Source organism: Rhinolophus hipposideros, assembly GCF_964194185.1.
Source record: "Rhinolophus hipposideros genome assembly, chromosome: 15".
In the NCBI taxonomy this organism is placed as follows: Eukaryota; Metazoa; Chordata; class Mammalia; order Chiroptera; family Rhinolophidae; genus Rhinolophus; species Rhinolophus hipposideros.
In genome coordinates, this window is record NC_138061.1 from 49,972,816 (window position 1) to 49,998,377 (window position 25,562).

The 25,562-nt window shown below is 52.2% G+C and overlaps 1 protein-coding gene across 2 annotated transcripts; it reads right to left on the reverse strand.

Annotated features, from left to right (window-relative positions):
• Positions 1-2,789: 2,789 nt before the first annotated feature.
• On the reverse strand, positions 2,790-24,126 carry DNAJB12 (DnaJ heat shock protein family (Hsp40) member B12). 2 transcript variants are annotated; one of them, XM_081074983.1, is made up of 9 exons: positions 20,729-24,126; positions 13,135-13,315; positions 11,727-11,872; positions 9,393-9,578; positions 9,195-9,274; positions 8,129-8,238; positions 6,521-6,693; positions 5,861-5,958; positions 2,790-4,596 (listed from the first exon to the last, which is right to left on the reverse strand). In XM_081074983.1, the coding sequence occupies exons 1-9, from the start codon at positions 20,859-20,861 to the stop codon at positions 4,567-4,569; spliced, it is 1,137 nt and encodes a 378-aa protein (XP_080931109.1). In that variant the 5' UTR covers positions 20,862-24,126; the 3' UTR covers positions 2,790-4,566. The 2 variants fall into 2 exon arrangements, with proteins under 2 accessions (XP_080931109.1, XP_080931110.1); XM_081074984.1 differs by having other exon boundaries at positions 5,807-5,958.
• Positions 24,127-25,562: the final 1,436 nt, after the last annotated feature.

The following is a 25,562-nucleotide window of genomic DNA, read 5'->3' on the forward strand; positions in this document are numbered from 1 at the left end:
TGGTAACGAACTAGTTAAGGAAGTAGGGCTGCCACCAGAGTCCCCGAGGCCCTGCACCTGACCTCTTCCCCTCAGCAGCACCAGCTCCACTGGGGAACTGTACCCTGCCCTCTCCTAGGGAAAGCCCAGACAGTCCAAGCTACAGAAGGCAGCCCTGCCCTCCCTGGGACTGTTTTTAGACCAAATTGTCGAAGGGGAAGTGGGGGTGGAGACAAGGTGTGGCAGTCAGACTCCCTACTTTCCTACCAAGCAAAACCCCAACTCTTAGACTCTGGGAGGGCTGCTGGGCTGTGGGGGTCCTAGAGAGTGCCTTGCTTGCACCCCTTGACGTGTGTGGGCTCTGGACCTTTACTTCCTACCCAAATGGCTGTGGGGCTATGGAAGGAACAGGAGGGCCGGGCCCTTTTCCTGGGGAAACATCCTTCCATGAGAATCTTGGGGGCGGGTTGAGTGTGAACGCCACTCCCAGGCCTCCTGCTCTGCCAGTCCCCTCTGCCCCCACTTCCCCACCTCCCCCAAAGGTAGCCTTAGGTGGCCAGTTCCTGTCAGCCTCCCTGAGCACAGGGTCTCTTGTTCATTCATTCCCAGTGAAGTTCTTTCTCTGCCCAAGGCCACTGGGTGTGACTGGCAAGGTGACAGTTGTAGATTGGGGACCTGGTCTATGTATTGTTCCCTGAATGCGGTCACTTCCGTACTTTCCCAGCTGCTGGACTTTGCTCACACTGTCACCTCTGGCCAGAGCACCCACTCCACCCCGGCCCTGCCCTCACTCTCACCTCCTTCACAGGTGCCAGTTCCCTTATCTAACGAGTCGCCAGTCAGGGCTGCATGCACCTGCCTTGCTCCCAGGTTTCTTTTTACCACAGTCCTCTGCCCACTGGGGTCTGTTGAACACCGGTTTCTCTGTCACCCCCCCTCCCCAACCCCCCCATCATTCCTCCAGGGCAGTCCACATCTCAGTCACCTTTGTGGTTTCAGGGTCTCGAATGGGACTTGATCCCCAGTTGGTGAACCAGTTAATCTTTGTCAGCTGAGGACAACAGAGCTTGCTGTGTACCAGACATCATGTTAAGTGCTATCTACGTGATAACCCTTTCACTTCTCACAGTAACCCAGCGAGGTAGGTGGTTTTATTACTCCCATTTTGAAGAGGAGGACACTGAAGCACAGGGAGGGTAAGAGTCATGCCCAAGGTCACACGGCCAGTTGATGGATCCGCCCAGGCAGCAGGGCTGTGGGGTCCACAACCACACCCAACAAATGGTCTATGCTGCCTCTCAGGGGCGATGCCAACTCAGGGAAGTTGCCTTGCACACCTGGGTGGACACCCTTGTCACTGCTGGGAGCTAGTGCACCTGCTTCTAGGAGCAGCTCATCCCCAGCCCAAGTCCCTCAGATTAAGTCCCATTTTCCTTAGTGTGGCCTTTCCTCCCTTTTGAACTCAGGTCTCTCGTTACTCTAATCGGCATAAATAGGGTTGATCTCCTTGAAGACAGTGAATTAGGTTTCAGCAATTGTTTGCAGAATGATTGCTTTGCTACATACGCCCCCCCAAAGACATACACAGCTGCATGAAGACCCTTGGTTATCGTCTTCCCTCCCCCAAGCCCATTTCCTGCTCTGGGAAATGGGCTGACTTGCCCCAATCACATGGTATGACACCTGGTAAGGATTCTGAGTTGCTCTAGAACTGACACTGTTGTCAACAGTCTGTTTACGGGAGTCTTGGCACTATGTGTGCCTGCCCTAGACAGCCAGGTGACTTTGCCCGGGCAACTTGGCGTGGGGATAAAGTTATAGGTCGAGATGCATGCTCCTTGGAGCAGTTATGTTCTCTAGACTCGGGGCAGCCTGGGATGAGGAGATAAGCTGGCAGATCCTGGGAGCTTGGATGGGATATTGGTTCTGCCACCTGACAGTGGGTGGGGATACTTGTCAAAGGCTCTTTTTTGCAGCAAACAGTTGAAGGGAGTCTGTCCCGCCCCTTCTGGCTGGCTGAACAGCAAGCTGAGGGCAGGGGGATGGGTTGGGTAAATGGGGGCGGCTGGTACCGCCTCTGCCAACTGCAGCTAACAAGTGGCGGCTCGCAGACTAGGCCAGGCCGACTGCAGTGACCCCGGGAGGGGCAGCCAATGAGCTCCCAGGCTGCAGTGGCACCACCAGGCAGCCCGCCTGTCTTTGGCTGGAGCGGCAGCGGGAGGGGCCTCAGGCCACCAGTCAGAGCTGCCCGGCCCCTGTCTCTGGGAGGCCCGAGCAGATCTGTTCCATTCACGGGAAGCTCGACTTGGGCTGCCTCGTTTTTTAACTTTTCTGACTTTGGAGGGGAGGGAGGGAGGCCTGTGGGGGCGGTGTGGGAAGGGTGGCTGGGAAGACTGTGCAGCCAGAGATGGAAAGAAACTCAGAACTTTTCCTTCGCCCTGCATCTGTCGTGGGCTTGAGCTGCAGGCTGGGGAGAAGGGAGGTAGTTTTGTTTACAGTAGGACTGATGGAATAGGAGGGATGAAGGGAGCAGGAACAGGTGGGACGCAGGGGTCGTGGTCATCCTGGTTGCCATCCCAGGACTGCCATCGGGACCCCAGGGTCCTGGCTTAATTGAGTCCCTTACCCTTTACCTGGATGCAGTCAGCCCTGAATAAGTCTTGTGACCTAAGTGGCTGTCAGCTGAGACAAGGGGTAAGGGGGCCATTCAGGCTTGTCATCAAAAACTCCCTGTGGGATGTCAGTGGCAACAGGTGCTTTTGACCCCTCACCCTCGGCCCCCTTGCTCAATGCAGACCCGCCACAGCCAATCACATAATAAACATATTTATAGATGTACAATTTCAGAATTCTAATTCAAGAAATACGGCTTCTCAGGGGATCCTTTAGGATCTATGTTCTTATTGCACGTGGCTCAACCTGTCTAAGGACATCTACGAAGACCAGCCGGGTGGGGGGGGGGGTGGTGGCAGAGCACCAGGCCACCTCGCCGGGCGCTCAGTTCTCACCATCTGTCTGGGCCGGGGTGGCCGTTTCATCCCAGGGTAGGACCTTGTTCAAACCAGATTTGACATTTCTTTACCAAGCTTCCTTTCCCAGCAAGATTCTTATTTGATAGGGGACTTTAAAAAGAACCAGGAAAAACTCGGGGAGGATGGTCATTGCCTCCTGGCTTGGGGAAGTAAGGCTTTGGAAGATGGCAGGCTCAGTAACATCCACTGCCAGAGGAAAATTCAGGAAAAAACAGTAATTCCAAAAGACCCAGTTGAAACTGCGGGGATAAATAAAACCTCCCTCCCTTCCCCTGGCAGCAATGGCTGTTTTGAGGAAAATCCTCATTAGAAGATGAGGATAAGAAAACCCTTCTTTTCTGGTACATCCTTTGTCCAAAGTGCAAGAGAAGGCTGGGCGGCTTCTTGTCCATGGAGGGCGGTGACAGAGGTGCCCATAGGCACGGACTTTCTTCAGGAGTTGGCTGTTGCCCAGGGGTCCTGGGTACCATCTGGCTGACTCTTGGAGGAAGAGCCTTCTGGAGACCTTGGTGCACGACTCAGGAAAAACCAGTGGCAACAATGGAGCTGTGCCCTGTGGCACCTATAAGGCAAAACTCACTTCGGGACTAAGGGGGGACGTGGCTAGGCAGAACCTGGTCCCCCTCCCAACTCTGCTGTTCTCTGCGGCAGGCGGTCGGAGGGCTCCTGGGTACCAGGACAAAGAGCCAGCCACAGCTTGAGGTGGGTGGTCTCAGCACAGGAGGCAGTTTGGGGCCTCTACATGACAACACTGACCTAGCACCCAGCCCTAAGGCCACTTTCTCCCTTCACAGCCTGCTCCCCTCCAGCTTAACCATAAACCTGGCAACTTTCAAAAGTTTTCTACAGATTTATACTATCATGATTGCTGTTGCCATCAAAAACAGGCTGGGGCTGAAGAGAGCGTTAAAAGCTATGACCTGACTGTCCTTACGCCGCCAGCCGTGGCTAACGTCTAGCTGTTGCTGGACCAGGTTGCCTCCCCCAAACAGTCCTCGTTTTCTAAAACATGGAAGAAATCAGCTAAACAACTTAACCAAACCCCTGCATAGTTTAAAAAGTAGACTATGTATATATATCTTCATATATGCTATTTACATATAAATAGATATATATAGATATACACGCATCTATAAATTACATTCTCTGGAGAGTTCTTTCCTCCTCCTCTCTGCCCTTGGCCAACGCCTCTGACTAGCTTCCACTGAGGTGACTGGTGGTGGCTCCTGGGAGGAGGAAGAAAGGCAGTGGGTGCCCCCTCCCCCAGCCCTTCCCACAGACATTTGCTGCAAGTTTTACATTCTACTTTTGTTGCCATGGTTTCTGTATCCTAGGAGAGAGCCGATGTGGAGCCTGAGTCTCTGCCAGCCATGGGAGGAAGGGAAGCAGCCCTGTGGCAGGTTTTCCTGTCTGTCTTAAGAGCTTTCTGCATTTACTGGGTGAGAGAGAGGGCAGCTGTGTGGCGTTCGGCCTCCAATTCCATTTTAATGTTTTTTTTTTTTTCTTTTCATGTCTTTTCTTAAATATACAGTCCGTCACCTTGGCTCAGTGCATGTCACCAGAAATTCTCCAGGGATTTCATGGTCTGGGGAGGAGAGTGGTAACAGTTAGCTAGGCGGTCACGTGCCCAGTCTCTAGCTTAGCCCGCACGAACAAGCAACCCTCCCTGCCACCGTCCTGCCAGCCTCAGCTGCACCAACTGCTCTCCTGTGGTCTGCTGCACTCTCCTGGAGGCATAAGCACAGAGCCTCAAAGCAGAGAATCTGTCCCTGGATCTCCGCCGAGGGGCACAGGCGGAGGGGTGGACAGGGTACCAACACAGGAAAGAACCTTTACCAGCTCTGCCCACACTCCTCTGGGCTTGGTCCAAGTTGTCCCCTCTGGCAAATGCTGGAAGTGGAGCCCACAACCCAACGTAGGGGTAAAGGAAGCAGGGAGCCTGCTACCAGCAACTTTCCTTCCCCCCACTGCCCCACCCCTTCTGTGCTGAGGGCTTGGCACAGCCCTTTGAACTCATGACCTTCTGTTCCCTTCCTCAGACCACAGGTGAGATGCCTGGGCAGGCCGGATACCTGTGGCTTCCAGGCTGCCAGGTGCGGGGGGGGGGGGGGGAGGGCGAGAGAGAGAGAGAGAGAGAGAGAGAGAGAGAGAGAGAGAGAGAGAGAGAGAGAGAGAGAGAGAGAGAAAGGGACACAGACAGAGCCAGTCTCTGGTCCCACCAGAGGGAGTGGTCCACAGGCCTCTGCTGCTCCCAGCCTCTTGGCTCCCTCCGCCCATTGTTAGGCCCCAGTCTTGTTCCGTTTCCCACTGCCTAGAAGGGCAGAGGAAAAGGAAGGGCTCTTGGCCAACTGTTTCCACATGGTTCTCCCTGGTGGGGAGTGCGTGTGGAGGCTGTCTTGGGCCCAGTAATATTTGGTGGCCTAAATATCAGGGCCCAGACAATAGTCTGCTGTGCTTGGAAAAGAGCAGTGGGGACGTGATGGCTGGAGTAGACCACGGAGGCACAAGTGGCCCTGGGCAGCAGCCTCGGGCCCCCCAACTGGCTCTTGCGTGCCCCACAGCCCCAGAGTCAGGAGTGGGGTGGGTGTGGGGTGAAGAGCAGGGGCCTGCAGCAGACCTCAGTTTCTAAGTACGCCCCAGAGCTGCCTCAGTTCTGCAGAACGGAGGTCAGGCTGGGGACAAGGAGTCTGCCACCATCAGCAGGCTCCCTCCTTGTCTCCCTCCCACCCTCCTCTGCCTCATCACCAGGGCCAGAGCGGCCAGGAGTTGCAGGGCAGAGAGGCCCTGGCTCATACTTGGCCCTCGGTAGTGTGGCTGGCCCAGGGCTATCCATGTAGGGAGGCCTGCACCTCTGACAGTCGGTTACAGCTTGGGGTGCTCATCTTCTGGGCTTTGTGGTACATATCTGTGTCGCCGAAGTAGCGGGCCCGGTATAGCAAGCCTTCCTCTGCAAAGCAATGGGACAGGGTTAGGATATGCCTGGTACCTCCTGAAGGCTACCAGGGCACCTGCCTGGCCTGTGGGGATAGGAGGAAGGCTGCTACAGGCCTAGGAGGTGGGGCAGAGAGGGCTTCCCTTTCGGGAGGACCCCGAAAGAACAAATACTATGATCCCAACTTAGGAGAGGGACAGAGGCCCCTTTCTACAAAGTGAGGGTGAGGCCAGCCAAGGTAAAAACATGTCATCGTGGTCAGATCTCCCCAGCGTCTCACAAATAAGAGCCAGATGTCCAATCAGTGCATGACCAGGAGATCTGCCCCAATCTCTGTCTACATACTTACCTGCAGCCAAACAAAAGGCTGATTGCAGTGATTTGCAGGAACCTAGAGGAAATCTCCAAGTGGCCCTTGGCACCTGGCCCCAGGGAAACACAAGGGTGGAGCCAGCTCTTGGCTGGGAGGTGGCTGGCGCAGGGCAGTGCCAGGTGCGGAGCCCACAAATCATTGGGTGGGCGGGGCTTTCTCCTTCTTTGCTCTCAAGCTCTGTGCCCCCAACACATGCCCACTCACTTTGCTGCTTCTCCTTCCAGCAGTTGTTTCGGAGGTTGGCGATATAATCATCTTCCACGTTCCGTTCAACTGTTTTCAGGCTGGAACCTGTGTACTCCTCAGAGAAGGTGTCTGCCACGTAGTAGACGACGTTTAGGTGGTCAGTGACTCGCTTGTGAACGTGGCCCACCGACCTGGCCAGAAATATACCAGGCACAAGGTGGGCACGGGTCCCAGGCCCAGGACAGCTCTGGGGACGACGAGGCCCAACAGATGCCACACAGGCCACAGAAGTAGTTGCTTCGCTCCCAAACTAGAGCAGAAACATGCACACTACCCAAGATGAGGGACTAAAGGCAGGGTGTCCCCTCGTAGAGTGGTCCAGCCCATGGCAAGCCCTTCCTCAGGCTCCCTGCTTCCTACACTGTGGACTCAGGGCTTTGGGGAGAAGCCCCTTTCTGAGGCCCTAGGCAGGGCAGTAGGGAACCTGGAGTCTCTTTCTGACAAGCTCCCTGTGCCTGTTTCCTCATTCATCCCCTAAGCCAATCCTTGCCGAGCGCCTTCATGTCTGAACCAGGAGCTCCTAGTCTAGACTTCAGAGAGAGGCTTAGGAACAAAATGGCAGGAAAGTCTAAGGGGTTGTATCTTTCCAGCTCTTGGATTCTATATTCCAACTTCAACAGCAGGCTTACACGCTGTGGAAAGGAACCTCAAAACACAGACAGGAGTCAGTGCTCTGGGGGCGATAGCCCCTGCCTGCCCAACTGCTGCCTCTCCTTTCTCCAGCTGCAGAGAAAAGGGCTGGCATCAGGCCACAGCCAGCCTGTGCCGCGCCAGCTGGCCCAGTGGACCGACTCTGCCCCCTGCTGGCTGGAAGAGATGCTGCCAGGCTCCCAGGCAGAGCCAGGCCACTTGGTGGGAGCAGAGAGCTGCCACCAATAGAAGCTGAGCACCCACACTATGCATCAGATACTAGGTTAGGTGCTGACACCTTAAAAGGTCAATTAACTTGCGCAAATTCACTACTGACAGCTGAGACCATATATTCATTCAACAAATATTGTTGAGCTTTTCGAATGAACCAGGCATTTCATATGTATTAATTTTCACAAGCAGGTAGATGGCATTATTTCCATTTTATAGATGAAAAAACCAAGGTTCAGAGAGGTTATGTAACTTGCCCAGCGTCACACAGCAGCTTAATTTGTAGAGGAGCTGGGATTCAAAGCCACTCTTGTTCTGTCTGACTTTAGAGCTCTTGTTCTTTCCATGACCCTATGGCCCTCTCCCCAAACACAAGAGCCTCTAAAGGTTCTTATCTCAAGGTCAGCAGATAAGATGGGGTGGGGGAGGAGTTAGGTTATGAAGCCTGTGAAATCATATGCAAAATTGTGTGTATGTGCACTGTTCCAGGCGGTTTTCGTTGCATTTTCTTAGGGGACCATGATCCTAAAAAAGATCAAGAACCTCTGCTCAAAAGGGGAAGTATATTTTCTTGATACTAAGCCAGCTTTCTGCATTATGATCAAGCCTCTGTAGGATGGGAGGGAAGGTCCCCAATGGTGGCTGAGACTCCAAAGTCCCCATTTGCCCGCCACCCTAGCCTGGCCCCCAAATGCAGGTACTCACGGTCTTGGGCTCAGGCTGTAGGGTGGACTGGAGACCATGAGCTGGCTGAGAGCTGACACGAGGATCAGGATGAGGATGGGCATCAGTTGGACAAATACCCCCAGCCCGCCCTGGAGGGAAGAGCCAATGGTCACCTACGCCAGACCTGGGTGGCGGGAAGCAGCTACTGTGCTAACAGGCCATGGCACCACTCTCTCCCCTCCCGCCCACAGGTCCCCCAAACACAGAAGCCTCTCTACCTGCCAGCTTCCCTAGATAAAAACAGAACAGCAACTGGTGTTAAATACAGGAGGAAGGTGGGTATATACATTTGTTTGTGAGAGAATACCCCCCCCCCAAAAAAAAATGAGCAAAAGGTGGCTGCCTCCAGGAGAAATGGGAGGCAGGGCTGGGGTGAGACTTTTACTACATAAACCGTTTTGAACTTTAAACCATGTGTATATATTTAAAAATTGCCAGTTAAAAAAGGATAAATATAAATTTGTTCACTGTGTGACAATCTGTGATTTAAAAACTCTTCTGTATGTTACATACACACACAAGTTAAAAAACAACAACATAAGGCCACACAGTCAGAGCTAAAGGGAACCCCTCTGCTTGCCATAATTTTAAATGCTCTGTAATTAGTCAGCTAGCTGTTCTTGGGCATTCGAAATATGTTTGAAGCATTGTTGTCATAGCTTTTGCATACATTTTTGGGTGCTGAAGAGTCAGCACCTATATTGTCCTTTATAATTCTCTCCTGAAACTTAACTTTCCACTGCTTGGAAAATGTTACTTTGGCCTATGAACAAATGAACTGCACAAAGGCCATTCACACTTCAACCTGTTTGTAGGTGGAAAACATTCTGCATTCCATTCTCCAGCGCTAGAGGCCATCAAATCCCTACTCCTTCCAGCAGGCAATGTGGAGTGTGGCTCCCTCTGGTGTCGCCCAGAGGAATGGCAAGGAAGGCCCAAGATGGCTCCTTGGCTGACAGTTGTGGGAACACTGCCATCACTGAATAGACAGCTGGGCATGTCACTACCCCCGCCCCCTGCTCTCCCCAGCGCCTTCCTCACTCACGTCACCCTGGTTCTCCCTGCGGTCCTGCCTTTGCTGGTAGGTATAGCGCATACGGCCGTTGCTGTAGACATGGACGTTACCTGGGGGTCAGAGGGACGAGTCAGGAGTGGGGCTGCTGGGAAAGGGAGAGGCTGGCATCCAGCCCCCCACCATCACCCCCCGGGGTGACATGGCTGTGAGGTGGGTTGGGGGACTTACTAGATGGGAAGCCACCGCCAAAGAACATGTTGAAGAGGTCTTCAGGGGAGATGTCAGCTTCAAAGCCCCGGTGGAAGTCCCCATGCCCGTGGCCGTGCCGGGCTGCCTGGCTCTTGTCATCACCGAATTGGTCGTACTGCTTCCTTTTCTCTGGGTTGCTAAGTACTGCATATGCTGTGCCAATGGCTGGAAAGGAGGTAGAAAGGTCAGGCCTGGGGAATGTTGGGGAGACGTGTGGAGGATTCCACGGCAGCCTAGGGCTCACTTCCTTCAGGTACTTAACTGGTGCTTTAGGAAGCAGGAGTCCTTGGGGATGTCGGGAAGCTTGGGTGTTGGGCAAGTGTGAGGAGGGGGGCATGCAGGAATACCTCTAAGCGAATCTGGGCTGAGTAGAGGATTAACACCCAGGCTTCTTGCTCTCTACCTCATGACAAGAGTTCAACTTTTTCTACAATCGGGCCCTTTGTAGGCATTATCTTATTGACTCCTACCCTGTTTCCCTGAAAGTAAGACCTAGCGAGACAATCAGCTCTTCTGCATCTTTTGGAGCAAAAATTAATATAAGACTCGGTCTTATGTTAGATAAGACCCGGTCTTATAGTAAAAAAAAATATAGTAAAATATAAGGTCTTATATTAATTTTTAATATATAAAAAAGATGCAGTAGAGCTGATTGTCCAGCTAGGTCTTATTTTTGGGGAAACACGGTAAGAGCAACCTTATCTCCATATTGCCAATGAGAAAACTCAGGCTAAGAGAGGTCAGAGCTCTGATGTTGCCGAGTGAAAAATCAAACCCAGGTGTGTCTTGCTTCAAGTCTGCTTTGTGACCTTATGAAAACCACCACCCACCAACCACCCTCTCGCCCACTCCTCTCTCTTGAGATGCTCAGTGGGATGGGGCATTTCTTTCTGGAGGTTATGTAATTTGAAGTCACAGTGCAACATACAGGCCAAACAGACATATGCTATCCCGTTGTGAAGTGGAGGCAGCGAGAGGTGCCGGGAAAGGCCAAATCCCAGGTTCTAGTCAAGGTTCCTCCACGACTGGCAAGTGTGGCCTGGGCAAGGAGCCCTCTTTTCCCTGGGGTCCAGGTCCCAGCTGCTGTTCCTCTTCTTGGCCCTGGGGCCTCCCTAGTAAAGCTCCCCAGGCGGGAAGCCTGTGCCCCAAAGGACCCCAACTCGGGCCCTCCTGAGTCTGTTGCTCCCTCTCCAGCAGCCCAGTGTCTCACAGGAGTGGGTAAGAGCTGCAATCTCTGAGAATAAGAATGTCCCTCCTCCTTCCCTTCTGACAAGGCCCCAAGGCCAGATCTCGCTTGTCACTGCCTGTTAGGGCAGGCTGCAGGCAGAGGTCAGGGCTGGAGAAACATTAACTACAGCTACCCTGCCTTCCTACTCCCATTCTCCTCCCCGCTCTGGGGCTGGCTGGCAGGCAGCAGGGGACGGTGCCTGCACACTGCCCCATGCAGGACCCACCCTAAGCAGCCTGCAATGGAGCCCCCGGAGACAGCACACCAGGTTTGGGGGGTCTGCTCTGCCACCTGGCTACGGTCACAGCCCCAGGACTGTGCAGCACCCTGCCTGGGCCAGGAGGGGCTCGTCACTGTGCTGCCTCCCAGAGGGAGCTGAGCCTAAGCCCCTGAAGGTCCCAAGGAGGACAAGGTGGGCATGAGAGATGTGCAGTTGTAGTGCCCAGTAACACAGGGTGGCGCAGTCTGTATACGTGTGCTTGGTCGGCGCAACGAAAATATAAACGATTCAAGGGCAGCTGATGATTTCAGTCAGAATGAAACACTCATCCCAGAACCAACAGGCCCTGAGGTCAGAGAGACAGCCATGTCCCCTGCTGCAGGCCCTAGGGTGTATGTGGGTAGAAAGAGAGGGAGACACTGTGTAGATGGGGTGGGGTACGTTGGCTATGGCTGCTGGTGCCGAGGAGACCACCAGGCCAGAAGCCCCTGACCTGGGGCTGCCCAGTTTCTCACCACAGGGACGCTGTTACCAAGATCCCAAGATGGAGAAATGCATACAGGTGAATCAGGAGCACTGCTTCTGGCCCTCAATCACTGTGCGGCCTTGGAGAAGACACGGGTCCTCTTTTGCCTCAGCTCCTCTCCTGCAACCCCCAGAGAACAAGAAGGGGAGGCAGGGGTGGCGTCATCTGACCTCTGGCAGACTCTGTGGCTAGTGGTGGCTGCCAGGACCTTCGTCCTAGGGAGTAGCTCCTGAGCTGGCAGAACTTGGGTCCAAGACCACTGCCTGGAAAAGCCCCTTATTTCCTCCCAGAGACAGGAGGCCAGAATGCCAAAACGGCAGGAAGCCAGGGCCGGCTTACCTTTGAAAGCTTCCGTGGCACCAGGTGCGCGGTTCTTGTCTGGGTGGAATTTGAGGGCCAGTCTGCGGTAGGCCTTCTTCAGGTCTTCATCGGATGCCCCTCTGCTCACCCCCAGAATCTCATAGTAATCTTTGCACTGCTTGACCCTGGGCGAGGGAGAAGAGCGTGGTCGGGCAGCGTGACACTGGCCCAGCGCTGTGAGGCGGGCGAACAGCAAGCGGCACGGGCACACAGCTCTGCACAGGCTCGGGGGGCCACGCCGTCGACCCTGGGAGCCAGGGAGCCTCAGAAAGCTCCCACTGGGGTGGGGGTCTGAGCAGGGCCCGGCGGAAACACCAACAACACATTTAGATTGGGGGGTAGGGGAACAGCTGCTGTGTTTGTCAGGCATCACTGCCCCTTGCCAACAGTACCCTTAGAATCAGAAGGGCTGTCAGGCAGGGGTCTGTCCAAGGGCAAGTGTGTCCCCAGCTTGGCCAGTGTCTCTTCTCGAGTGGCAATCTGAGTCTTGAATGGGCAACATTAAGGCTATGGCAGGTGTCTATTCACCCCATCTCGGGGCCCTCACGACCCTGCTTCCCTTCTGTCAGTTCTTACTCCTGGGATCCCTGGAGACCCGGATTCGTGGCATTTTCCAGACTTTCCCAGTTCCCCACAATGTTTCTATTGCCTACAACTGATGGGCTTGTCTGGTCAAAACCCTTTCTGGTCAGAAAAATGTAAAAATGGCATATGCTCTTATGGCAAACTGGTCATGCCAGATCACAGGCAGGCTGAACCCCAGCCCTGAAACTTGTTAATATCTTCACCAGCAGCTAAGACCAGGTGGGAATGACCTTGGAGGGATCCCGAGGTTAGCCTTGAGGGGAGGCCCGGGGTATCTACTCCTGAGAAGCCCAGGAAGCACCGTCTCAGCCTGGTAGTGAGCTGCTCCGTGCAGGGCCTGCCCAAGCCTTAGGGATAACTGCCTCTTGTCTCCACTCTACCCCACACAGGCTCTGGTCTGAAAGGGTCTTTGTTGCGGGTGGGGGTGTGGGTTGGGGGAGAATCTGGAGGGGGTAACCAGGCCTCATCTCTGTCTGACAAACAGAGCTGTGTAAAGAGGCCAGGCCAGCAGGAGAGGAAGCCAGCAATGTCAGCGTTTCCAGCCTCTGCTGTGGGCTGTCGTGGTGGGAGGGGACAGTGGAGCCCTGATTCCCACACGGTATTCCAGGGCCTTGTGGGAAATAAGGATTGGGTCTGGCGAGCCTGACCGCTTGGACCTCCTCCATCTTCAAGAACCCCCTAGGGACCATCCAGACCCCAGGCAACTGTGAGGTGGAGAAAGGCCGCAGGAAGGCTTCTCTTGACGTGAAAACTGCCCCCGCCCCAGACCCTGGTCCCCCGCCTGCAAGGCCCAGCCCTCTACCTTTTCACAGCCGCTACTTGTTCTGCAGTGTAGCCTTTGGTGCTCTCTCCTCCTCCGGCTTCGCCATTGGCCGAGGGGGCGTCGGACCCACCTGCTTTCCTATGGGTTGTATGGGTCTTGTCTGTGGGTGGGGGTTGCTCACTGGCAGATTGTGGTTTCTGGTTGAGGGACTCGATCAGGGCTGTGTGAGGCAAGGAAACCATTCAGGGCTCCGGCTCCAGCAAGGCCACATGCCCCACCCACTCACTCTCCCAGCAAAGCCGAGAGCTCCTTCCCTTGAGCCTGTGAGGGGGCTAGTGCTCTTTTAGGAACCGGTCCTTAGGAATCAGCAGGGGGATATGTAGGTCATTTTCAACTCAGCATGAAAACTATTTTTTTTCTTTTGTCCTGTTCCCAAAAATAAACTATTAAGCCTTCAGATTTTTTAAATCCCAAAGTAGCGTGTGCAACAGCCATCCTCTGTTAAAAGCCGAAATGGGCGAAGTACCCTGCAGTGGGGATCCCACTTAGGACCATCTAATTCAGCTGGGATTGGCAGGGAAGAATTTCTGGAGGCTTTCGCTTAGCCATGAAGAGGAACGGGGGCAATGACTTTGCCCCAGAGGGCCAGGGGTGCTGCGTGGCTCAGGAAAAACATCTGTTGTGCTCACTACTTGCTATTTTTTAGTTTTCCAGTGGCTGGCTTACAAATGTCCTACTTCAAAGTTCAGAGTCTATATAGGGCATTAGCTGTCACCCTCAGGAAGGGTCATGGTTATTCATACCCAAGTCCTTGGTTCCTGCCCCTTCGATAACGGCAGGCTCAAATGTCTGGCAGAAGTCCCCCGCGCCCATTTATTTCAGACACAAAGTCAGTTCTGAACCTCTCACCATGCCTGGGGTCCAGTGCCCTGGGAAACCAGGCAGCAGGACGCTGCAGAGAACCAGGACACCTATATGCTGAGGACGGACAGCAGCACAGCCGGTGTCCCCCCTCCCCCAGCCTCTTTCGAACGTGCCAGGTGCCCGCTGGGCTCACGGCACTGTGCTGGGTGTCAGATACCCTGCGCTGCGGCACACCTGGGTCTCACCCAAGGGGCCTGAGCAGGGCTTACTGGGAACAGAACACTGGGACTCGAATGGACCACTGTGCCCTGAGTCACTGCTGTCTTAGTTGCATCAAACTCAGAGAGTCAGCAGCTTGGAAATCTACACATAGGAGCTGCCAGCCGAGCGTGCCCCACGTGAGGGAAGTGGAAGGGCTCCTGGAGCAAACCCTGAGAGGTCACTATGAGAGAAGCAATAGTAATGTGCGCTCACTATATGTCAGGCAGGCCTGGACACAGTGCTCCGCATGTGTTAGCTTGCTTAGGCGTCACGACGGTCTTCGAGGGGATCTTATTACCAGCATTCCCATTTTAAGGAGGAGCCGTGTGCTCCAGCAACCAGTTCGTGGCTGCACAAGCTAGGTAGGCCGCACTTGAACCCCAGGATGTCCAGCTCACGGGACCTTGCTCTTAACTGTGTTACTGTCCCGGGCCATGCAAGTCTGGGAGGGGGAGCTTCTCCCACAGTCATTCCAAGTATAGAAGAGAAGTTAAATTCAGAAGACCCAGGTTTCAAATCTCGGCTCAGCTACATCCTAACAGTATGACCCTGGATGAAATCTTCCTCACAAAGGGGGTGTGAAGATGACATGAGATAATGTGTGAAAGCACCTGGCACAGAGACCAACAAAGAGTAAAAGTTCAAAATGAGTAGCTGCTAGTATTTTGACGTGGGACGATGAACTAGCTGGCCAGGAAGACGAGCGGACCCCAGGTGTTGGGGTCTGGGGAGCTCCAAGGCTTAGGAAGGCGAAGTTTCAGCACTCGGCAGGCTTCGGACCCAGTTATAACCATGACATTTCAGGCTGCCCCATATGCCAGGTCCATGCCAGGAATCAAGAGAATGGCGGAAGAGAAAGGAGGAAACCAACAAACGAAGAGATGCTGATCAAGATGGGAGGAGCCTGGTTTGTTGGGTATTTTAGGGCTTTTAAAAAGTTGTTATTTTGATTTCTCTGGAAGCCCCGGTGGTCCAGGCTGAGCTGACAAACCCTAAGGATAACATGACGAGCCATTCAACTGCTATAGATACACAGGACCATCAGCCAGGAGAACGGATGGACTCTTTCCAGTACTTCTCAAGGAAGATTCTGGAAGCTTTACAGGGCAATTACATCAAGTCAGTCACTCTAATTTCCCTATGCTGCAGAAAGAGAGCCCAAAGGGGACTAGATGTGTTCTGGGTCACACAGAAGGTTCCTGCTTGAGGTGGCAATGAAAGATTTCTGGTTGCTGACGAGTAGGTCTCTGCTGTGGCCTGAAGACCTCCCTCCGCCGGGCCGTGGGACGTGACTGCCTCATCCTGACTCACTGTTACATCCCTACCTGGCACACTGGCTGATAGGCAAATGTCACAAAGGAGCAGGAGATAGAACAGCTTAATGTGGCTCTGGAGTTAGACATGGCTGGGTTCAAATCCTGATTCTGCCCCTTCCCAGTAAAGCTGGCAGACATTTAAAAAGAAGGGAAATTGATGGAAGAAACCCAAGCTGGGGTGGGAGAGGTGGCAGCTGAGGTAGAGGTGAAAGCACTTCTATAGCCAAAGCCCCTTCAACCCAGAGTGCCTGGGTTCAAACCCGGCTCTGCCACTTGCAGGCAAGGTTATCTTGGACAAGGTAACTGAGCTTCTCCATGTAAAACTATCTCCCTCAAGAGAGGTGGAAGAGTAAATGAGTAAATGCATATAAAGAACTTCGCACAACGCCCAGCAAATATTCAGTGTTGTCTGATCCTTTTATTTCCAGGCTCTCTCTATGTACCTATAGTGCTCACAGTGAGTCGGGAAAGCGAGGACAGATTAGGGCAAGTCTTGGACTGGAGCTAGACAGTCTGGGTCTTGTGCTAATTAGTCACATGGCCTTGTCAAGTTATCGAATTCCTCAGTGAAAACATGATCCCTGCCTACACAGGGTTGCTCTCAGTGAAATCAGGTGAATGGAAGGGTTGAGCACAAAGTGAGGGTCATGAAGGTTGACTGACTTGCATGCCCAACCCCACTGGGGACCTCACCAGCATGAGAACATCTCTCACTCTTAGACCCTGAACACCAAACTCTCTCGGCAGCTAGTCCTCCACTCTGCCCTGCGCTGGCCTTCCCAGCTTGGCCTTCCTGACTTCGCCTGGACCCAGAGCTTTCATAGAACCGCAGGCAGCATGAGCTGCAAGATCCTTCAGGCCAACGCTTTCTTTGTACGCTGGGGAAACTGAGGCCTACAGATGTTCTCATCAGCTCCCTGGAAAACCTGGTACCTTCCACCATTGTTGCTAAGCCTCAGGCAAAGCCAATGGCTACAGAGACTGCCAGGCACTAGACAGAAATTCCCAGACAGGGGCTGACTGGCTTCACTACCCCGCCCTGTGGCACCCCTGCTCGGGGCCCGCCTACTGCCCCAGGTCTCACTGTCCGGCCCTTGCTGCCTCTCCATCCCACCTCCCGCAGCATGAGTTTCAAGTAGCTTCACACTCACATCCTGTTCACTGTAAGGTCCCTCGGCCCTTCAAGGTTGCTTTGAGCCTCCTCTCACCTTTCCCCTTCCCTCTGTCTGTCCTTCCACTTCTCCAAGACCAATCTTCCACCCATGCTCTGGATCCCTCCCTTTCATTTCTCAACTTGCCCTCTTTCCATGTGGCCTCTGCAGCACCTGACAGTGCTGCTCACCAGCTTGACACACTGCTCCATGGCTACCTGGCAGCTGCCTCTTTCTGTTGGGGCTCCATCTTACTCTGGGGCTAAGGACAGATGTGGCTCATGGGTGAGCAGCAGCAAGCTCCTCTACACGTTCCACACACCCATAATGACTTCAGCCAGGCACAACTCCAATTAACTCCATCAAAAGGAGACCAGACTTTCAGCTGGAACCTGGAGCTCTCTCCTGAGCTCTAAGCTGACAACTCCTTTGGAACAAGCCACCAGCACCACCTCACACTCTGCCCATCTCTACCCATCCACGTTCTTCAGCCTTGGTTTCTTCCCCCTCACACTGGCTTGGATTCTGAGTCCCCATTTCTCCTCAGCACCCCTCTCTTTCACAAGGTTTCATACCTTCTCTCCAATGACCGTATCTTCCTCCAGATTGCCTTATCTCAGGCCCTCGTAGCTCCTAACCTACTTAGTACAATTGTTTCCCAACTGGTTTCTGCCTTGAGTCTCTCTTCTTTTTTATTAATACTTCATGCTGTGGTCTTTTAAGGAAAATACCTTTATATTATTCCTGCCATCAAAAACTTCAACAGTGGGCCGGCCCGGTGGCTCAGGCGGTTGGAGCTCCATGCTCCTAACTCTGAAGGCTGCCGGTTCGATTCCCACATGGGTCAGTGGGCTCTCAACCACACGGTTGCCGGTTCAACTCCTCGAGTCCCGCAAGGGATGGTGGGCAGAGCCCCCTGTAACTAAGATTGAACACGGCACCTTGAGCTGAGCTGCCTCTCGAATGGCTCAGTTGGTTGGAGCTCATCCTCTCAACCACAAGGTCGCCGGTCCGACTCCTGGAAGGGATGGTGGGCTGCGCCCCTGCAACTAGAAAACAGCAACTGTTCCTGGAGCTGAGCTGCGCCCTCCACAACTAAGACTGAAAGGACAACTTGAATCTGAACCCTCCACAACTAAAATGGAAAGGACAACTTGACTTGGAAAAAAAAGGCCTGGAAGTACACACTGTTCCCCAATAAAATCCTGTTCCCTTCCCCAATAAAATCTTAAAAAAATACACAAACAAACAAACAAACAAAAATCTTCAATAGTGGGCAGCCCAAAGGCTCAGTTGGTTGGAGCACAAGCTCTAAACAACAGGGTTGCCAGTTCGATTCCCACCTGGGCCAATGAGCTGCGCCCTCCACAACTAGACTGAAGGACAACGACTTGGAGCTGACAGGCCCTGGAGAAATACACTGTTCCCCGATATTCCCCAATAAAACAAACAAACAAACACACACTTCAATAGTTTTTTTCACTAACTGCAGAATAGTGAATATCTTGGCCTGGCAGGAAAGGATTTCCACAATCTGGCCTCATTCTACTTTCCAAACTCAATCTTCTCTATACTCAGATTACTACCTCTAAAGCCTCCAAATCTTGCTACACTCAGTCCCTTCTCCGAAACTTCTTACAACTTCCAGCCTCCATGTCTTTCTCCCAGGATGCCCTTTTCCAAGTCTCCTACCCTCTTCCAAAGTACAGTTCAAATGCTGCCTCCTGTCCTACTCCGTGAAGCCTTCCCTCACCGTGACCTACCATTATTTTTATGTTCCCACTACAGCACTCACTCTGCTGCTTGTAATTCAATGTTCAGGAGATTGTTCTCCACAGCCGCCTACCCCCAGCACTGCCTTCCACCTCACCAGACTGTGAACCCAGGGAGGGCAGGGATGAGATTTTTGACGTCCATCCTTAAGTTCTCAACATCTGACACGGCTTAATTTTTGTGTCATCACCGTCATTGTTTTATGGCTTACAACATTATTTTTTCTGTGACTTGTCTCCTTCACTAGATTGTAAGCTCCTTGAGGCAAAGGATCATGTCTTACCAATCCTGCTATCCTATACCACTTAGCACCAAGCAGAGGACTTTCCAAACAAAATAAAAAACTTGGTTGCACTGCGTGAGCATCTGGAATGAGCTCAAACCTCAAGTGTAGACAACATTACCTAGTATTTTTCTAACCCAGATTTCCCCATCCCAGGCTTCAATTAACCCCAGATCCGTGTCAGCTCAGTGCAGGGCTGGAGATGGCACAAGATGACATCTTATGCCATCTACAGAGAGGCATGCGGTATATACTCTTTCCAGAATATCACAAAAGTGACAGATATGCAGCCATCGACTTCTGCCTAAGGAAATTTTGGTGTTGAGCCCCAGGAAGAACGTCCATCCAAGTCCCTGGACGAGTCCAGGAAGCCTGCCGACAGGAAGACCTCTACAGGCGATAGTGTTACCATCCTTTCTTGGCTGCCTGCTGCTGAGCCCCCAGAGGCCTCAGAGTCAGAACTCGGAGAGCTGGAGGGTCCCCACCCCACACTGCTGCTCTCCTTTTGCACAGTGTGATTCATTCCACAGGGGAGCTCCTTCAGCAGGTTACCTCAGCAGTCCTGGCAACTGTCTAAGAGAATGCCAACAGGCCAAGAGATCAACGTGCAGAGTCAGGAGGCAGGAAAATGCAGGCATTCCGGGCCACTTCTGCCAGCGTTCCCCTTGCTCAATTTCATAACGTGGGCAAGGGCAGTCAGGGGGCTGACTGCTGCTCTTCAATTTCATTTTTATTTCTGTGGTAAACAGTACAGTTACAGAACTTTCCCGTTTCTAGCTGTGTAATCTTGAGCAAGCCCCTTGCCTCTGAGGTATCCCTTCATCTGTGGCACAGAGATAAGGATCTTTGCTCTGCCGCTCGGATAGGGCAGGCTCAGTGAGAAAACGCATCTGAAAGAGCTTTCTAAACTGAAAAGCTCCGTAGGTATTACTGGTATTCACATTGTCCGTGACAATCCTTCACTTTCCTGGGCAAGTAAACCCACGCTCAGAAAGACGGAAGGTAGCAGTCAGGACGGGCACCCAGCTCTTCTGATCCTGAGCACTCGTTACGTGCCAGGCGGTTTCCTAAGTGGCCACCGCAGGCACACACCCTGGATCCTTAATGGACCATCTCTTTCTCCCCTCCAACTCGTGTTAAGAAAAACTTCTTTGAAGACTTAAAGACAACAAGGCTTCTAGGGTGCAGCGAGATGCGGAGGACTGGACACTTCACTGTCCCCGCCCTCGTTTGCAAGGGCCGCACAGAGGGCCAGCTACTGCAGGGCTCTTGGGGGAGCGGGGTGGGGTGGCCGAGGCCAGCGTCCCCAACAAGACAGTTCACCCCGCATCTCACACACGGGCGACGAGGCTCCAGGAGGGAGCGAGTGCGAAGCCGGGTCTCAGGCCAGACCGTGTGTCCCAGGTGCCGGTGTGAGTGGTGTCTGGGGGTCGGCGGAGGGGGAGACAGGCTCTAGTTTTGGGAGGTGGTCCCTGGCCTCCGCTCAGACGTGCAAGGGAGTGAAGCCATGAGGACGCCTTTGCAGGCAGTCCGCAGATCGGAAGCTTTTTCCCCTCTCTAGAACCCATTCTCTCCGTCAGAAGACTTATGTTTATTTTCCTAAACTATAATATTTCCCAGGCCGGCAACTGGCCCTGGGCCACCGAATGGCCCCTTGGGAAAAGTAGTTCGATTTCGCTTCCAGGTAAGTTCCCTGCGCCCCGTCTGCCAGTGCCTTTCATTCTTGGGAACTCCAAATCTCAGAGGGTTCCGCAAGCACCGAGAAAGCGGAAGTCGCGGTGGTCCCTGTCATCAGGTGTGCAGCATCCCGGGGAGGCGCGAGAGCGAAAGACTACACCTCCCAGGAGCCGCCGCGCAGCTCAGTGCGCAGGCGTAAACGCGCCTCACCACCCCTCCCCCTTCTCTAACTGCTCCCGTCGGTCCGTTCCCGTATTCCCCCCATCAGTTCTAATGTCCCCTCAGTCTGACCGGCACCTCACACTCACCGCGAACTCGCGGCGTCGGATACAGTCGCTGCGCCTTCTCCAGGAAGCGGAGCGCCCGGTCGGGCTGGTTGCTCTGGATGGCCTTGAGTGCGATGGTAATACAGCGCTCGGCTTCATCCTTGTTGGATTCCATGGCGGAACCAGAGCGCGGAACCAGGGAGGGGGAGGCCGGGCGAGCGAAGGGCTGCGCCAGCCGCCGACGCGCTGCGGGCCAGGCGGACGCAGGATGATGACATAAAGCCTCCGCCCCTTCTTTCCCGAGATTTGAGCGAGGGCGGAAGCGCTACCGTATGTCTTCTAAGAGGGTGACGTTTGAGAGGTGTTAAGGGTGTAGCCCCACACTTTTGGAGGCCAAAGGGACATTATATTTAGATGTCTTAAAATTGAGTACGCTTGCACGTTTTCGGTAGTAACTATGCATTTTAGACGAATGCCATTTCATTAATCATTCGACAGATATTTATTGAGAACCAACTGTTTGCCAGGCCGGGTGTACAGTGGTGAACAGGACAAAGGCCCTGCCTGCCCTCAGGTAGTTTACGTTCTAGTGTGTGTAGAGGGGTGAGGAGACACGCAATAAACAGATATATTCAGATAGTGATAAATGCTATGAAGAAAAATACAGGGACAGAGAGTGGGAAGTTTTATTTTAAATGGCCTGGTAAGAGACATCTCTCAGAAGCTGTTGTTTTAACAAAATTGAATTCAGGAGAGAAAGCCGGTATTCCAGATGTGACTGGAGTCAGGGTGGTCCAGGCAAAGGAAGAGCAAATGCAGAGGCTCTGAACCGGGAACGTTCCGGTGGAGAGTATCCTGGTGGAGAAGAAATCAGCCCCTCCTTCACGAGAGCCCCACCCTTCGAAAACGTTAAGGTCTTCAGTGTGTGTGAATGGAGACACACTGCGGCCCCTTTCCAGTAACCTCTCTGCCCTAGGACTGCAGCCTGTCCAGGCTTCCTCTCCCCTGCTGTTGGTACAAGAAATGTCCAACCCCCTAGAGAATTTTTCTAAGGCTTTATTTGTCAGCCAAAGAGTTTAAGAGTTTATTGTCAGCCATCAGTTTGTCAGCCACATTGATGACACTTCCAGGAAGCAAGATCTTAAATGCTCTGGAGAATGCCAGTTTGGTAGTTTCCTTTATACATTTGGAATTTAGGAGGGAATGTAAGGAAGGTTACATGAAGGTGGGAGAAAGCAAGGCAAGGATTGGATCACAAGATAGTTAACAAGGTTATGTGTTCTCTTAAGGGTGTTAGCTTCCTCGGGGTCTGAAACAGAGGCATTTCAAGGGTGTGTGAACGTCGACGCACACAAACAGTGGACAGGGCAAAGGTAACCTTTTTACTAGGGAAGTGACAGGCCTGAGGCATGACTCCCCACCATAACCTGCCCAGGTAGGAATTTATGGTCGGACCTTCCGGTGAGGTTACTTTCAGTTATAGTGTCCCTTTTTCGTCCACATTGCTAAGTATCATGAGGTTCTGTTTTTCCATTTTCTGAGTCTCACGAGGCCCCTCTTCTCTGGGTGACAACAGGTACTTCACTTTGTGAAGAGGTACTCATTGTGTAAAAGGCCTGTCATTTCGTTGCGTGAAGGAATTGGACGGTGATTGTCCAGCTACTGGCTGGAGAGCCCTCCTTTCCCCCAATGCATATAAATGACAAGATCTTATTTAAAATTTGAGGCTGTAGTTAGTAATCTGGCTTGGTTGGCAGGGCCTGGAGCAAGCACTGACGATCTGGAGAGGCAGGCTGAGTGTGTGTATGGTAGGCGCTCTTTACTCCTGTTTTTGCACACTTCTCCTCTCCCCTCTGCTGCCGAGCGGGGTCTCTGAACTATTTCAATTCAGAAAGCCTTTGTTTTTCCAGAAGGGATTATAAACTGAGCCTGAATGGTCTAACCAAGCCTCCTGTTACCACTTTCTACCTTTTTTTATAGATCTTAGTCAAACTGGGAATGTTGTTTGTCCTGAGGCAGTTTGACTTGTCAGTCCTTCTCAGTCCAAAGGCCAGGAAGAGAGCCACACTCCTGCTCATTTCATGTTAAACGTTATGGTCCTTGGTCTATAGTTTTTGTTTCAAACTGGAAATGGTATGCCAGGTTGACCTGAAATTAGTTTCTCCTTGATAGTTCTTGCAATCAAGATGTTATGATTTTGATCAAAGGAAAAAATTGGAAACTTCTAACCCAACTAGAATCATGGTATTTGTGGGAGGATGAGGCTCAAAAAGAGACAAAATTCTTAATTGCCTCTCCAGGTACCCAGAAGTCACTGGGAAAATGAATCTTTAAGTGAAACTCAGCATCTCCTCCTTTTGCTCCTGTAGCTAAAACCACCCTTGTATTAGGTGACCACTAGTTGCCAGATTTCTTTTCTGGGGACAGTCTGATCTCAGCATCCTTTCATCTTCTATTGTTCCTCCCCATCTCTATAAGATACATTTCGCCCTGCCTCTATCTATCTGTCTGTCCTCCTTAATTATCTTTTCCATCTGTCCAAGTCTAACTTGTTCTCAAGGGCCCAGCTTCAACTGCCTTCCCTGTGAAGAGGTAGAATTCATAGTCAGACGTCTATTCTGAAAGGCAGGCACTGTGTAGAGCTGTAGGGGTTCAGAGATGCACCACAAATAAAGGACAGAACCTGACATCAGGGAGCTCACAGTCTAGTAAGGTAGATAGATAATGAAAGAATTAAGGACACTGGTAAGTCCAACAGTGGGATTGTGTGAAAGCCCCAGAGGAGGCTCAGCATAGGGAGCTGTTGTGCGTGTGGGACAGAAAGGCTCTCGGGAAGATGACGTCTAAGCCAGTGTCCTACTCTGAGAAAGGGCCTCCTCCTCCATGAGCTCCCCCTGCTTTGAATTCCCATAGCACTTAGGCCTGGGTCCTCTATGGACGCTCCCTTTCCCTGCCTTGCACAGCTGGCATACTTGTCTCCAGCTACACCAAGATGGAGATCTTGCCTTCACGTGCTCTGTGGGCACAGGGCCTGATACCTAATATGAGCTCAATATATATTTGTTAAAAGAATAGAATAAATGAATCCCAGAGACAGGTTTCTCTCCCCGCATTTTATCTGGAGTTTCCCTGAGCTAGCCTGAGGGATGAATTCCTTCCTAAGCGATCAAAAAGTATCTCCAAGTCAGTGGAGTATCCCCCACTTCTTGTCCTTTGCTCTTTTGCTCCCTGGCTCTCCCGTGTCCCTTGCCGTCAGATGTGACCCACCAAGGCCTTCCTTCCAGGAACTCCAGGCTCCAAAATTGCTCCCTGAATAAACTACCGTTATTGATTCAACTATGGTATACAGTGGACTACTATGCAGTTGTGAGAATGCTGGGAGGCTGTCCAACATACGCCTTTTTATGTAAGCTTAATTTTGGAACCATGTGAATGTTTGCCTATGTAAAAAAAAAGAAAAAGGAGAGAAAACCTAAATTTCACAATGAAGATGGTGAAAATTCACCCAAGAGTTTGATAGGTAATTCAGTTTTCAATTTGAACTTCAGTAAATTATTTGTTGAACAAACACATGAATACTTACTTCCCCATAGCATCTTTGGGTCTTCATTTTAGTCCTTTGCTCTCTTTTCTTTCCGTAGAGAAGGAGCTCTCCATACCTAGGGAGGGCCAGACTGGAGACTGGAAAGATAAGGGGACAGGGTACTTGCCGTCCTTTCTCCCAAACTTCTGTTTCATGGATATCCCACCAAGTGCAGGTTCTTTGATCCAAAGTCCTTTTGCTTTGATGGTCTTTAGTCCCAGCTTCCTTTGGGGAAGACTGTAGCTGGTGTTTGTATTTTAGTTGGGAAACTGACTCAGACTTATGTTCATGGTCAGTTGGCCTTGAAATTGGGAGAACCCAGATTTTCAGGAGATTCCCAAACCATATTTCCACCCTAGACCTCCTTCCTGGGTCCAGATTCTTATATCTAACTCCCTTCTAGATACTTCCACCAGGATGTCTCTCAGGTACCTCAATGTGTTAAAAAAAATATATATATATAGCCTCCTCCTCCTCCACCCAAACCTGGTGCTGTCAGCTTCCCAATCCCACTGAAGAGCATCACCACACCCAGTCATCTGAACAGAAATCTGGGTTTCATCCTTGATTATTCCCTCTCCCTTAATGACCTTCCCTGCTCCAGAGCAGGGAGCCCCTGCGCTAAGCCTTCTTGCCAGTAGGTGGCATCTGAAGCCTGACAGCTGAACTGTCTCTGCTCCCTCCTTTTCTGAGCTGTTTGGAGAGGATGGGGAGGGGGCGGGGGAGAGGGAGACACAGGACACCCGGCTCTCGGCTCCCATGCTCCTCTTCCTTGTCTGGTAGCAGTAGTTGCCTGAATTTCTCCTTTGTCTTAGACTCCAATTTAGTTCAAGTGCGTGTGCTCCCACCAGAGCTAAAACTAGGTGGGGCACTAAAAGCTGTGTAGGTGATTTTTGAAGAGCATGCATGTTCTAAGCGCAATTTCCTTAGTAACTCTCTCTCTATCCTTCCTGCTTGTCCTGTGCTAAGTTCAAGGTCAAAGAAGGTCAGCAGCCTGGGTGCCCTCTGAGTTTCTTTCCCTCCCCAGAGACTTAAGGGCTAGAACTGGAATTTTTGTTTTTTTAAAAGTAGAGAACAACAACAAAAGTAGAGAATGGTGGTGGGTTTGTGGGGCGAATTGAGGTACTGCTAGTATCACTTTAATATTGTCTGAGAGGTATTTTTAAATTAGCTTTTGGTCGTGGGCTGTTTCTTTGATCGGTCTGAATTTTGTGGGTGACAATCTCACAAAAATTACATCGAATTACACCAGTGTTGTTATGGGTGGGCCAGTGATCCCTGGAGGCAAAGGAG